The sequence below is a fragment of the Vidua macroura genome, chromosome 2, assembly GCF_024509145.1.
Source record: "Vidua macroura isolate BioBank_ID:100142 chromosome 2, ASM2450914v1, whole genome shotgun sequence".
Lineage (NCBI taxonomy): Eukaryota > Metazoa > Chordata > Aves > Passeriformes > Viduidae > Vidua > Vidua macroura.
The window spans coordinates 76,564,027-76,579,187 of record NC_071572.1 but is presented as its reverse complement, the minus strand read 5'-3'; the positions used below and the strand labels follow the sequence as shown (position 1 = coordinate 76,579,187).

Genomic DNA, 15,161 nt, shown 5'->3' with positions numbered 1-15,161 from the left:
TACTAGGAATGGGGAAAAAAATCCCGGGATGGAAGGTCAGTTTGACAGCCTGAGATATGCACTGGGCTGGGGTTATTTTTGCATCACCTTCCCTCTATTCCTCAGCAAGGAAGAGTCTCTTTGTACCCCAGCAAGGTTTCTTGTGCCCCACAGGGTCTTGCAGCTGCAGCGTGGTGTTATTAGCGCTGCCAATCACGCCCCCCCCAAAGCGGGGCTGGTAATGAACCCACCGTGAGCTCGGCCGCAGCTGGAGCATGATTAGCAGGGAACAGCCTTCATCCCTTTGAAGGGTGCGAGGAGCAGGACTGGGACCTGTCTGTTCCCAGCATCATATGGAAAGGTGCTGTGAGCCGGCAGTGGGCAAGGAGAGCCACGGGGGAATCTGGAAGGGGGGGAGTGGGGCTCAGGGGGCTCCTGTTTGCCCTGGAAACTGGGGACAGTGGGACTGTGTGAGGGCAATCAGTGAGCACAAACGTTACCTGCGCAGACAGGGGGGGCTTTCTTGCTGCTTACAAATCTACTTCCAAGCTGCATTTCCTTTGAGTTAACACTTAACACAGGGAGGGGAGAGGTGTTCTTGCATGAATAATAAAACCAGCATCCTCCTGTCCATCAGACGAGATAAAAAGCCCCCGGGGACACAGAGGAAGACAACATTATTATACAGGTCACCAGCAGGTTATTCTACAATCCTCCTGTATGGGGCTTCACTCTCTGATGCTGATAGCACCAGGCACAATAGGGGACCGTGTTCCTGCTACAGGGCTGTGGGGAGGGGTGGGCAGGACAGGATCTGCCCCAGTGCTGGGTTGCAGAGTCCAACAGCTGTAATTGTTGCAGATATCAAAAACAGTACACCACTGAAGGACCCAAGCCACCAGAAACATGCTCTCCACATACCCCCATCATCTCTATCCCCTTTTCCCAGGGATGATCTTGCCAGGATGGCTAAAGTGGTGGAGCCTGGAGGGGACATCAGGGTGACACAGTGAATGGGAAGAACAGTGAGACCTTTCCAGGTGTTGTGGTCTTTCTCACATGTTCCTGAAGTGTGAACTCCTCTCTGCCACACCAGATGTGAAAGGAGCCAGAGGGAGAACGTGCTCAATGGGGTGCAAGACTAATCTGCACTGCAGAGTGAAAACTGTGTGGCTAGGACTGACTTCTGGCTTTCTGTGGATATGGTGGCACCCCCATTGGCAGCTGGTGGCTGCAGAGGCAATGACAGGAGCCATCCTGCACCCAGGGCCTCTCTGGTTCTGGGCAAATCTGGGACACAAGCACCTGTTTGCCCTGCTGTGGGATTTCCTGCTTGAATCACTCAGTCCACAGCTTCATCTTGGTGTGAGAAATTTGTCTGATGTCATGGCTAGGTCACTCATCCTGCCTGCCAGCTTGGATTAGGTCCTGTGATTTGTGTCAGGTCAGATTTTGGAAGGTTTATTTCACACTGCTGGTGTGCAGTGCTGGTGGGCATGAAGTTGGTGTCAGGGGGAGAAGGAACAGGACAGAGAGATTTCCTGGGAAATATACAGGTCCTCTTCTCCTCTTCTCTTCTCTTCTCTTCTCTTCTCTTCTCTTCTCTTCTCTTCTCTTCTCTTCTCTTCTCTTCTCTTCTCTTCTCTTCTCTTCTCTTCTCTTCTCTTCTCTTCTCTCCCTATATGTGCTATAAGGGTGTGGTGGTAAAAATATTAGTATTTCAGATTAGAGAGATTGGCTCAGAAGTTGATCCTAATTGAAAGAACATCCCTTTCAACCCAAAGCTAACAGTCTCTGACTGTTTCAAACTCCTCACTCTGAAGCTAAGATAATACTGGGTGGGCCACTCCTACAGGCCCCACCAAGAGCCATCTCTCCATGTTCTCCATGTCCATGTTGTCATTATTTGCTTCCTTCTCACGATTGTGGCACTTGGCAAGTTCCCCAGGGATGGATACCTGGCTTTACTGACATGTAAATTATTATTTTCCTCACCTCTTTTCTTTTTTTATGGAACAGCTGGATCTCTGTGTTCACTTTGCAGAGAACAGGGGAGCAGAGAGGAAGATGATGTCTGAATGTCTCCCACTATAACCATAGTTCATAAAGCTTCTCTTTGGACTGTCAGTCAAAGCATTTGGATTATTAGGCACTTGGAGGCCCCAGATTCTCTGAGCTCTATACCCTGATGCCACGAGCTCTGTCACAGCATTGCACCATCAGGACAGCCACGGGGGACATGAGGGACCTCACTCCTGGAGCAATGGGATGGTATCTCCTGCCACCCATGGTGGTATCTCAGTTGCTCAAGAGCACCCACCTGTTTGGTTTGGCTCTTCTGGTTCCTCACCCAGCAGATGGAACAGGAAGGGTCCCAAACACTGCCTGAACCCCCCCGAACATCCTTGCTAAGTACACTCAGCCAGTGAACCCAGCAGCGCTGCCTCACCTCTGCCAACCCAGCTCTGCATAAAACAACCAGCTCCAGGTAGCATCCAGCTGGAAAGAGCTCCATTCTGTAAACTTTAATTTTGCCACTGCACTCTTGAGGTGGAAAAAAACTGAGCAGCAGCCACGGTTCTCAGTGCCCAGGGAGGATTCACATCGTGTGATGGGCACTTTTTTTAACAAACAAGTCTTTAAAAGAATTACTTGCCAAGTGTCAAAATATTTCTCAGTGATATTAAGGGCTTTTGGCAGCCATAATTTAACTGTGAAGGAACCTGATGCCAGCAAAGGACCGCACAGCTGGAAGTTTGTGCTGCAAAGCAGCATTTTATGGCTGTTAAGCTGTTGGCCTCTCAACGTTGTAAAGCTGTTAAACAAACACAGCCCTTGGCTCACAACACGTGTCAGGGAGGCACAGTGTTTTGGCAGGAGCAGGCTGATGGCAACAGAGGCTTCAGAAGAGCTGTGAAGAGGTAGAAATAAGCAGAGAAGGAAAACTCAGGTGGAGGATGAGATGCCTGTGTGCCATCTCAGCCTGATGCTGGGAGAAGGTGGTCTTGGAAAGAGTGTGTAGGTTCACATGGAGTTGCATCCTCCCCTGGTTTGGCATCAGAAAAGATTGCCACGCACATATGGATCCCATACATCTTACTGCTGTCATAGCTGCTGGTCAGTAGACGCTTAAATCACTCTCTTGCGGGAAGGTGATATCCTAGGGAATCCTAAATGTAGAAGATGTGGATGGTATTGGTAGCTTTGAATGGGAAAATAGGTGTCCCAGGAGGATGAGCCACATGCTGCAAACTACATATACTTTGCTACATATAGTGACATGTTGAAGCAAGCTGCGTTAGTGCCAACAGAGATACCCCAAGAGCAGCCACAGCCTGGCAAACACAAGCTGAGCCCTGGTCCCAATAAAGGCAAATCCACAGGGAATAAATAAAATACACTTGCTGAGCCCAGCACTCAAAAATTCAGAGAAAATGGCCACAAAAATAAGGAGGTTCCTGTCTGTTTCTTTACTGTTTACTTCCACTCTCTTCTAGCAATCATTGCTTATTCCTCTGGCTTGGAAGCCGATCTTAGGAGGCAAGAACAGCTGGTCCTGCTGTGGGGAAGTGTGATAGGAGATGCCTCCAGCTGTGCTGCCTGCAGCTACCTGTCCAGGAAAGGCACTCCTTAGACTGCTGCCATGAGCTCTTTTTCTGGGTCAGAAGCTGTATTAGAAGAACACCAGTGACTCTTTATCATCAGGAGGGCACCACACAGAGATGGACAGGGTGGTCTTTCCAGGCTTGTGGGACTCCTGCCCTGTCCAGTGGTCCCACCCTCCAATGATACTCCATCTTCTGAAGCTTTCCAAGAAATGTTGTGCCTGCAAGACCTGTTCTTTTGCAACCAGCCTATGTTAAAACTTATCCAAAGCAACCAGACTGTGCGTATTACACTGTTTTCTCTGCCAGATCTTGACTGTGTGGTACCTTTCACTGCTACCAGACAGGCCAAAGAGAACTGAGGAGTTGTGGTTCTCACAGTGGCAATAAAAAGAGAGGTCGTGGTAGCATCATTTGTCTTGCTTGCAGAATTTCCTCCTGGTTTTTCCATGAAAACTTTAAATTCCAAAGTCTAGTTTCTGCACTTTGTGGGTTTTGTTACGCAATGCCTCAGCCATGAAGGGAGGCTGCAAGATTGGACTTTAGATGGTTGGAAAGCAAGAACTGGTGCTGGATGTCTGCATTCATGTGCTGGTTCATGTGGTTTTACAACTCCATCTTCCTGCAGTCCCTTCACTGATGCATGCCCATGTCTTAGTCCTGCCAGGTGGCTGCAAAGAAATGACTCAGTGTTAACAGAAAGAAGCTAATGGGACATTTACCACCTAGAACTAAGAAAAAAAATGTTCATAGGTTTGTTTCCCAATAATTTGGATGATCCATTTTGAGGAGATGGACTAGTAAATTACTGCTGCCGCCTGATGAAATTGGTTTTTCCCTCCCTGATGGACGCAGCTCCACCGTGTCTATTTTGTCACTCAAAAGAAGCCATTTTGATGAGAAGTGGGTGAGATTAAGCCAAAATCTGCTAGCCTTGCACGTCCTCTTGCTAAGCAATTTGCTGCTTCACTGCCTTTGGAAGATTGCACTGAACTTGCTTTCCTGGCACCAGAAGCCGTTTTGAGAATTAGTGCAAAACTAATTTGATTACAAATCTCAAAGACACCAACAAAAGCTATTTTTAAGCTTTTGAGAAGTATGGTCTGAATCAGACTGTTCAGGGAAAACACCACAGGAGTTTCTTACCATTATTTCAGCGATGAAATTCTCCAAAACCATGGGATCGTGGTGCAGTTGGCTGGCTGAGATCTAGCACGTGCCCATCACCAATATGTAAAGCTTGTGCTCAGCACCTGGGCATTATCATGAGGAGCCCAGCACACTGCTTGCCTTGGTGTCTCTCTTGGGTTACTATAGGTGTTTGTTCTTCCTTCTTAGAAATATTGTGTGCTTCCTCATAACCCAAACTCTTTATAATCATCAGAACTCCAAAGCTGGTTATATATAAAAATATAAATAAGGTAAATCTCATTTAAAAAGCACCACTGTCCAGAGCCGGGGCAGGATGGTGGGGATCACATCCCCTCCCTTGACATCCTCTGGTACAAACTAAAGTCTGTGTCAGGTAATGCAGGAGCACTGGTCATAATTCACATCATGCTTATCCACATGCACCTCTCAAACCTTTGCTGCCTTCAAAGACACCCTGAACAAGCTGGTTTAAGGACTCTGCTTAGATGTAATTCTCCCCTTCCCTAGGCCATGGGAGCTGAGGCCTCTGCAAGGGAGCATAGCTCTGTAAAGGGGAGCAGCCTGAGGTGGTCCCTCAACCCCATTCATCCCTCCCACAGGTGCTATGTTCCTCACACAGAGCACACCCCAAAGAAACTCTCTGCTCACCTCATGGGATGGAGTGTTACACCTGCACCATTTTGCCTGTAATTTCAGTTTTAGCCTTTAACACGTTGTCCTTGTGGCTATTCTCCTTCCTGTGGGCTCCCAAATGTGTCTGGCGTGGGAAGGGCAGCAGGGCCACAGCTCTCAGAGCCAGAGCTGATTGCTGACATTTGTTCTGCTGGTTTGCTTCAAACTCTGCAACCCCCTGAGTCCATTCTGCAGGTAGTTTGGCCAGGGGCTGCTGTCAGCAGTGCTTGGAAGAATCAATGATAACCTTTTCCTTTGCTAAGGAGTGGCCTATGTGCCAGGGAGCAGAGGATGCTGAAAAACAAATGAAGCTGGGATTCTCCATGGGTCTCCCTGGCATTATCCCTGATATTTAAAAAAACAAAACGGTTCTCCTTTGGTTTTATTAGTCTCTCTATCCTGGCATTTAAACAGAGATTGGCATGGTCAGTATCTGCAGACACATTCTATGATGCTCTCAGGGGTTTCTCTGAAGGTCAGGACACCCAGGGTGCTGCATCCGAAGTGCCTCAGTGCCTCCGAGCTGCTGGAAGGCATTTTGGCATTGTGACACCCGGTAACGCCGCTGCACAGAGTATTCCACATCACGGAGAGAAGGGCATTTGGATCCTGGGAGCATGTCTGGGCTGTAGGGTAGGAGCAACGTTCCTCTAAGCCACAAGACTGGCACCTTTTGGGGTCATCTTTTGCTATGAAGCTATTCTGGTATTTAAATTCTCCTGGATTTTAGTATTGAAGTGAAGAACTGACCTGAGTCTATGCACCTCTTGCAGGTATGCCTGAGCAGCATCCCAGAGCACCCCATGGTGGAGAAGTGTCTTGTCCCTCTGTGTCACCCTGTGCCTAGCAGGGATTTTTGCTCTCACAGATTCAGCAATGGGGTTCATGCTTGTTGTTGTCTTGGTTTCAGGCATGGAAGAAACGGTGGTTTGTCCTGCGCAGTGGTCGGATGAGTGGCGACCCCGATGTCCTGGAGTACTACAAAAATGACCACTCCAAGAAACCTTTGCGTGTCATCAACCTCAATTTCTGCGAGCAAGTGGATGCGGGCCTCACCTTCAACAAGAAGGAGCTGCAAGACAGCTACATCTTCGACATCAAGACGAGCGACAGGACCTTCTACCTGGTGGCTGAGACTGAGGACGACATGAACAAATGGGTCCGCAGCATCTGCCAGATCTGTGGCTTCAACCAGTCCGAGGAGAACACAGGTACCATGAGAGACAGGTCCATTGCTAGCATCCTCTCTCCTGTCCTCCCAATGGGCCCCAGGCCTCTTTCAGATCAGACCTGTAGGAGGGAATGCAGCCTGCCACAAGGCTGGAGGGGCGGAAGTGGAAAATGGATGGACATGTGTGAAACTTTCATTAGGCTTTCTTGCCTTTGACATCTAAAGAGCTGTCTTGGCTACTCGGAGAGCTAATAATTTTTACCCTCCATAACTGTAGACCTTTCAGTCTCTTAGAAGTTGGTGGTGTTTGGGGACTTTTTTAGCTGCAGCCTTTGTCCCTATCCATCACCAAAATCCCCTTGAGAGTGGTGAAAATCCCCTTTGCTCAGACATTTCAATCCCTTGATGGAGTAGGTGGAGAAGCTTTACTGGAACCACTTTCTTCTCCACTGCAGTTTTCCCTGCTGGCAGGCTCTTACGTGGAGGACAGACATACTCCCTGCACCTGCATCCCCATCTCTTCCTGGAACCCCAGGGAAAGCACTGGGAGAGGGGGAAGGAAAACTCCACGTAGTTTATGTGCAGTGAGGGGACCTATTGTCCGAGTTGTGCTCCACCATCCAAATACTCAGTTGCACTAGGGCAAGCCTCTGCATTAAGCACCAGTGAGCTGCCTCTGTTTTCCCAGCACCACGAGGGCACACATAAATCCTGAGTGAGATGGGATGGGGGAGTGAGTCTGGGGTGCAGCTCTGCAGTCACCTGCCCATCCCATTATACGTGGTAGCATCTCATCCATGGTCCAGTCTCATCCAGGGGACTGCAGGCCTCTGCTCTGTCTACATGAAACTCCCCATAATAACGTCCAGCTTGAATCTGTTTTGGTCCCTCGTGGAGCAGCTGCCATCCGCAGGAGTTGAAACCCTGCCAAGAGCTTGTCAGGCAGGACAGCAAACAAAAGCATCGCAGCAGCGCGGATGTGATCTTCACTGACTGACGCATGAAACAGGATGTCACCTTGGCAATGGGTGCACAAGTGGCAGAAAGGATCCTTGATAACGTTGCCAGCCAGGTCTTTCAGGGAAAGGTCAGGCTAAATAAATTACATACCGTTCCAATGTCAGCAGCGCAGCCCTCGAGGTTCAGCAAAATTGTTCAGGCCCCTTTTTTAAGAGATGTTTCGTTGCAGGATTTTCCATTTTGCGTGCGTTCAGCTGGGGGAACTGCTTTTCTTCTCATTTAGTAAAATGAGCTTTCAGCCTAGCAGCAGCAGGATCGATACGGGACTTCAGTGAAATATAAATCTGGGCAGCAAAAGGAAAAACAATCTCCCGTTTGCAAGTACATCTGTCCCAAAGGGCACACAGGGATCATCAGGCTGCAGAGATCCAAGCACTATTCCCTGCAGAATCATGGAGTGACATCAGCAAAAGAGGAACAAAAATCCCTATTTGTAACAGAATCACAGCTCGTTAATGCTGTAGGGAAAGTACCCACTTGAAACAGTACCCAGCTGCCAAAGTTTGATTTTCTGGGTAAGCCAAGAAAAAGCCTGCAATGGCGAATGCAGATGTGTCCAGATGCTGCAGCAGAGAGGGAACATGAATTATTCAGGGCTGCTGCTTCACTTTGGTCCTTGCTGAAGCGGTGACCCCATGCTCACCTTTCCTTCACCATCCCTGCTAAGTAATGGCAAATAAATCATCAGTTTCCCAAAGTGGGTAATGTTCATTTGAAGAATCCATGGCCTGAGGCTGGGTGAAGAAGCTGAGGGATCATTGGAGCATGATGGGTGTTGGAAATCTTGTACATCTTGGCATATATAAGCTCATGGGGTGTCAGCTGGAGGGAGTAATGAAACAGTCATAGCAATGTTTGTAACTCTGCTGTGCTGTGCTGTGCTTCCTCTTCATCACCTCCTTGAAGTCAAGGGTGGATGGATGGGAGAGGATCAAGAGTTTGTGTGAGATTAAGACAGTTCCTGGGTAGAAACAGAGCTTGGGACACTTAGCATTTTGTTCTTGGACCTTCCTCCCCTCATCCTCAAGCTTCTCTGTGCCTTGTTGTGGCCTCTGCCTTGGAGAATGAATGAGTCGGTAATTGGATGAACCAAAAAGGGGGAGGAAAAGGTAACCATCATGAGCAGGAATAGCTCCATGCTAATTGTAGCAATTAATTAACTAAATCTCCTTCTCCCAGCAGACAGGCAGCGTGGTGGAACAAGATCAGGAACTGCCAGGGAAGCCGCTGTGCACATTTTTCTGGTTGTACTTGTTCCTGGGTGTGTGATGGCTTTATACTGGCCCAAAAGCCTTGCTGGGTCTGGCTCCACAGCCAGGCTGTTCCCAGCCAGGCTGCACTCACATCCCAGCTAGGGGAACACTCCATCACTGGCAAACACATTGACTGCAGTTGCCATCATATGCTGAATTACTGCCTCCTCAAAGGGACACCCCACATCAGCTGAGGCCCAGCCACCAGTCACTAGTTTGCTTATAACCCAGTGGTGATGGAGGACAAACTCATTAGCTTTTGGGGCAGCTTGGGTAAAAGCCTGTTGCACCAGCTCCCCGTGATGGTAGGGAAAAGGCAGGGTAAAAGGGCCTTTTAGCATGATTTACTAAGCAAATGGGCAACCTGGAAGCAGTAATGCAAGCCCTCTGCACCAGTGTGGGAGACTGTGCTTAGGTGCTGCCCATGCTCCCAAAAGACAAAACAGTTAAAAGGCAAACAGATTTACACCCTTTGATGCTTCTTTCCATTTGCAGCTCAACGGGAGAGCGTAAATTTTCTGCCACTTGGTTTTCACATTAGTCCTTCATGTCCTGTCTAGACAGGAGGACTCTCAGGATTAAGGAGGCTGGACTTTAGGGCGGTGTAATGTCATGCTATGGCTCACTGCTGGTTTGCTGGCCTCCAGCTGCATTATACATCTGGTTCAGCGGAAGGAAGCTCGTTTCAGCCTCAGGGGCCTGAATGTCAGTGAAGCAGAGGGTCCTGCCGGCTGTCCCAAGGAGCAGCTGCTCAGCAAAGCCACCCCAGTGGCTTTGTTCCCTGCCCCGACCTGAAAATAATTGCAGAGCAGCATGATTACATCTGCCAGGAGAAGGGAAATTAAATTGATTCTAAAGTGTTTACCCAGACTGTGGCAAAGCTCTTTGTTTCTGTTAACACCTATTTACTTTGAGAGCTAATTATGATTTTTGAACAAGCAGAACCTCACAGGATCCCGGCTCCTCTGCGTGTCTGAGGAAGCTGACCATGCTCAAGGAAAGTAGATTTGCTCCCGTCTCAGTGCTGCCTTTACAGTGCAGTTCGCACTGCTGCCACCTTGACTGATCCAAATACAATGGGGGGAGACCAGCCAGGGACCCTGGGCCACAGGCTACATGAGAAAGGCCAGCACATGGGTATTTCAAACCATCAGCATTTTCCCTGCCCTAGTGGGCAGGCAGCCAGGGCTCAGCTGTGAACTGGATTTTCTCATATGCTTTGTTTGTTGAAGTTAAAAAAATACCAAATCCCACTAAACATCTCATGTGCCATTAACCCTTTCTGAAGCTGATGCTTCAGCCAAAACCCCTCCTTGTCCCATCCCCCGTATGGCAGAGGTGCAGGTACAACAGTCTGCAGTTTAATTTCTCACAAACCAGTGTGTGTGCCCATGCAGTGAGCATGTCCTTGCAGGAGTCCTGTGCAAGGATTAGTTATTTTGAAGGAGTCAATAACTTTATTAACTTTATGTGAATTTACTGTGTCACCCCCAGCACTTCCCTGGAGCTCCTCTTCTACCTCCTCCATGGAAAAGGGGCTTTCAGGGGCTTGGATTTGTGGGTGCTGTGGGAGTTTAAAAGCTTATTCATGCACATCTTTAATGGCCCTGTGCTAGAGGTTTAACCCAGACATGAAACGAGGGAAGGGAATATTTGTGTGTAAATAGATGTCCTTGTGCTGAGCTGAAAGCTCCCTCCACTTGGAGAGGGTGAGGAAGGCGTGGGAAAAGGATGGCATGGGCTCCTGCCCTTATGGGTTGTGTCTGGCAGCAGTAGCCTCTCCCATCCAGTCCAGGCATGTTACCTTCTTTTTTTTTTTTTTTTTTTTTTTTTTTTTTTGGTCCAACTGGGATTTAATTTATTTTATTTATTTCTTTGCTTTCTGTCAGGGAGTTGCTCCAGGGCAGTTCTGGGTTCTGGCTAACTCCCCACTCCATCTCCAAGGCGTGACATTGGTATTTTACATCATGACAGGGAACAATCCCAGCAATGTCTTGCTGAACATGGGTCAGGGCTGAGCATTAAAGTTTAATGGAGATGTATCTCTCCTTCCTCCTTCAACTCAGACACGCTCATTCTAGCAATTTAGTGGATCAGCCTCTGGATACCAGTCACTTTCTGCTCACACTGGAGAGAACTGCACCTCACATGCCTGGGTGTCTTTGGCTTCGTTCTGCCCCAGACCCTCCACCAGTTGCCCCATTCCAGCCCACGACAGCAAATTTATTGCTCTCACTTGACTTGCTTTGGCTGGAGGTCCTATATGGGCCACAGGCTGGTTGCCCCCCAGCCTGCTGCCTGCAAGTCTGTGTTATGAGCCCATCTGCTGCTCTTGCACGCTCCTCACTTCTCTCCCAAAAACATATTTGTCCTAGCAAATGATACAGTGATTTGCTAGGGGCCAGTGATACCTCCAGCCCCATCAATTCCTTGTAGGCGGGTTTGCCTGGGTGTTTGCCCAACAAAGGGAACTCAAGATGGACCTGAGAAGAAAGCAACAGAGATACCCCTGAAGACTTGTTGGGAGAATAGGAGCTGCCCAAAACACAATGAAGAGGCTGTGGGCTGCAAGACTAGAGTAAACCCAAGTTTGAACATTATGCACCACCCACCTCTCTCAAACACTCCCAAGTCACCAGTGCTCCCCATCCCTGCATGCAGGAGCAGGGCATCAGGGAGCACGTGCAAGGTGACAGTTCCTGCATTCCTGCCACCACTGCCTCTTCCATGGCCAGGAAGAACCAAAGCAGAGGGGAAATACACAAGACCAGGTACTGCCTTGCTATAGTGCCTAGCATATGCCTCCTTCCTTCCCTACTTGTGCCCTGGAGGAGTTACAAGCCCAGAGACCAGCCAGGGAGTGTGCAGAGGCTGAGGAAGGTGGGATGAGAAATGGGGGCAAGGAGGGATATGTTGGGGTGTCCTTGTGTCCCTGACAGCACCCAGGCCCTGCTGTGTGTTGTTTTGGGATCTGCAGGCAGCACTGCCACCTAAGGGCAACAGAGCAGGCAGCCCCTTGTGGAGCCTTGTCCCCTCATAACTTTGTAGTATTATAGAATGCTTTGGATTGGAGGTGACCTTAAAGATCATCCAGTTCCAACCCCTCACCATGGACAGGGACACCTTCCACTACACCAGGTTGCTCAAAGCCCCATCCAACCTGGGCTGGAACACTTCCAGGGATTAGGCATCCACAACTTCTCTGTGCAACATGTGCCAGTGCCTCACCACCCTCAGAGGAAAGAATTTCTTCCTAATATATAATTTAAACCTGCCTCCTGTCAGTTTAAATTTATTCCCCCTTGTACCACTTGACTTCTTAGCTTCTGTTGCCACAAGTCAGTTGGTCTTGACTGCATCTTTAAGCCCTGGTATGAGTTGTACTTGGATATCAGCTCACATGGGGGCCAGTCTGTCCCCTGGCAGACAGTACAGCAGGCAATGAACAAGAGTATGTTTGAGTTGAGCTTGACCATGGGCTGGACAGGGCATATCTGGTTGGATTCTCTCCACATATCTCACCTTCCTATCTTTGTTCACCTACCAAAAGACCTAATATCCGCTGCCCATTTGGGACTGGGAGGTAGCTTGTGTTGGGGCAGGAATGTGGAGCCTTGAGCCCTGTACTCTGACCTGCTGTCCCACCATACATACAGATGCAGCCTTTTCCTCAGTGTTCCCATCAATACTTTCAGCACTCAGTGTAAAGGAACTCCTTCTTTTAAAACACCTATGTCACATCTAGATCTGCTGGTTGCACATCTCAAGGGCATTTGGATCAGACCCCCCTCATACTTTTCTTCCGTGTTCTGAGTGTTCCTAACAAGGGAAACAGCACTGGCTGCAGGTTTACTCTGGAGGACAAATGCAGATGTCATATCTCGGCCCCAGGTTTGACCCAGCCTCTCTGGAATAGGTAGGGGAGACCTGGTGGCCCAAACTTTGCACCAGGCTCATGGCTAAACTTCAGGTGCATGCAAGCACCTTCTTGCCAAAGTCACAGTTCATTCCTTAGCCTTCCTGCCACTTTAAATTTGTTCCAAACTTCCCTGACCCTGGTTTTCCTGCTACACAAACAGCAAGTTATTTTAAGATCTGACACTGTTCAGCTTTTATTTCTGTGTAAACAATACTGGAGATGGAGTGGTATTGGCACAAAGGAGCAGCTTGAGAGCAGTTAACTGCCTGCTGTCTTTTCCCCCCTTTTTTCCTCTTTCTCTCTGGAGATAAGCTAGTTGTGGTACTGATGAGTCTGCTGAAGAGCAGAGCACCACTAATGACCTGGAATTTGCTTTCTAGAAGACAGAAATGGGGAGATCCTTGCTGGTCTCTACCAGCTGGTCAGAGTGTCCTTGCTGTGATTCCCCTGGCAGTTTGGAGAAAGAACTGGTGCCACTAAGAGTGAGACATGTTTGGGTGGTTGTAGTCTGTCCATTTCTTGGGAGAAAATGAAAAAATATGTCTAGAATGAAGCTGATCATTTGCACCCTGAAAGTGGCCATTTCTTTCCCTTGGTTCTCCAAGGAAGTAGGACTGATGAGCTCAGGTCTCCACTTTCTACTAAAACTCATCCCACCTGTCTCAGGATTGCTATCAAGGCCTTTGCTATTAAGCTGGATCTTCAATGATTTCATTTTCATAATTTCATTTACACCAGACAACAATCAACCCCTGCTAATCTTCCATACCTTATTCCTCTAGCTGTACTCTGCTCTGCAGCATGCTAGGTTCCCAGAAACATTGCAGGACCAGAGTCAAGACTGCACTGCTGTGGTGGTCACTGTCCTTGATACTAAGAGGAAGTTTTCCTGCCCATATAGGTGCCAATAAAAGGACTGAGGCAAGGATGCAGAAGATTTTAGCAAGGGAAAGGGTCTTAAGGTATCTACATGATTAGAAAATCAAGCCTCTGGCTTCAGGACATCTGATGTAATAAAATTTCTGACATTTGCAATGCTTAGACCAAGACTTTCTTCATAGTTTGGGTTTTGGAAATTTAGGAATGTTTAGGATTTTCTTATTTTTATTGTGACTGTAGACATTTTGAAGAGGTAGAACTGAAAAAAATCCAGAAGATATGTGAGCCTTGTTTTTGCAAACCCGTAACTCTGCCATTCAGAGAGTCCATTGGAAGACAAGCGTTTGTTGAGCCTCCTTTGGCCATACCCAGCACTGATGGGAACTGGCAGAGGATGCAGCTGTTTGTGGGAGCACAAGGTTTATAGGCAAAAAATGCTCTTATCTCGCTGCAAATAATAAAACCATCAACCAGCAATAAAAAAAAATTTATGCTCAGCTTTCAAGAAGGACCAACAGCCAAGTACTCCAGCTCTTCTTGACTGTTTCCCAGCTGGCGCCCAGCTCAAGGGTATCCAACTGGCCTCTTCTGAAGATAAATACAGAGCTGGAGGACTGGGGCCTTTGGGGAAAATCCTGCCCTTTTCTGGCCAAAGTCCCACTGGTTTAGCTGAACTGAGGCTGGGATTTGAGCTGGGAGAGAAGGAAGAAATGTGAAGTTCAAAAGCATTGCCCAGCTTTTCCAGCACAGGTTTCCTAGCAGAGATTGAAAAGCTGAGTTCACATCTCAGCCCTGGGCAGGGCTGTCTTCTGGCCTGGCACCCAGAATCAGAAACCCATTTAACATAATTCTTTGTTTTGTAATTGGCTTATATGGCTATGAGCCCTGTCAGATGAGCTCTGTTAGTTTAATGGGCACAGAGGAATTTTTAGGGTGACTTACTGACCGTGGAAAAATGAGCGTGGCAGACGGTATCAGCAGTGCATCAAAAAACAAAACCATGCAAAGCCCTTGGAAACAAAAACAGCTGATGGACTTGGAGTGAAGTGACACTGTTTGAGCAGAACTGAAGGAGAGAGGCATTTTTGGGTGTCAGCCAACTAAGAGGAAAGTCATAGTCAGATTTGCCTGCATTTATATTTCCCAGAGGGGTCTTGGGACTGTTGTAGCCTGTGTGCCCCAGTCATGCACTTTGGGATTCATGGGGCTGCCACAAATCTGTGTCTGCAGAGTTTCTCAGGCATCAGGGCAGGACACACATCTGCAGGTGATGCCCAATACGTAGGAACCAGGCTGGGAAATGCAATGGACAGAAAACCCAAAAATGCAAGTGCAAGCAGGCTGGACAAGGGAAAAAATCACCATTGCAAAGGATAATTTTCTGGCAGTTTTTCACAATGTGATACCTATTTCCTCATTTCTTCCCTCCATACATTTCCCATTGTTCCCTCCAAAGCTTTGAGAGGGACATGGTTTTATATGCCCTGCGCACTGCTTTGTAAAACCTGATA

At 48.2% G+C, this 15,161-nt stretch overlaps 1 protein-coding gene across 7 annotated transcripts in view; it reads left to right on the top strand.

Moving 5' to 3' along the window:
• The window catches only part of GAB2 (GRB2 associated binding protein 2), an 89,753-nt gene that overhangs the window by 46,489 nt on the left and 28,103 nt on the right, over positions 1-15,161 (top strand). For 4 of the 7 annotated variants that reach the window (XR_008435756.1, XM_053970628.1, XM_053970627.1 and 1 more), the window contains exon 2: positions 6,319-6,619. Coding sequence is in view for 6 of the 7 variants with exons in the window: in XM_053970628.1 (XP_053826603.1) it covers positions 6,319-6,619 (301 nt within the window). In the remaining variant the exon portion in view is untranslated. Of the gene's footprint in view, positions 1-6,035; positions 6,182-6,318; positions 6,620-11,513; positions 11,624-15,161 lie in introns of those variants that run through there. The other 3 variants (XM_053970629.1, XM_053970630.1, XM_053970632.1) reach the window with 3 other exon arrangements.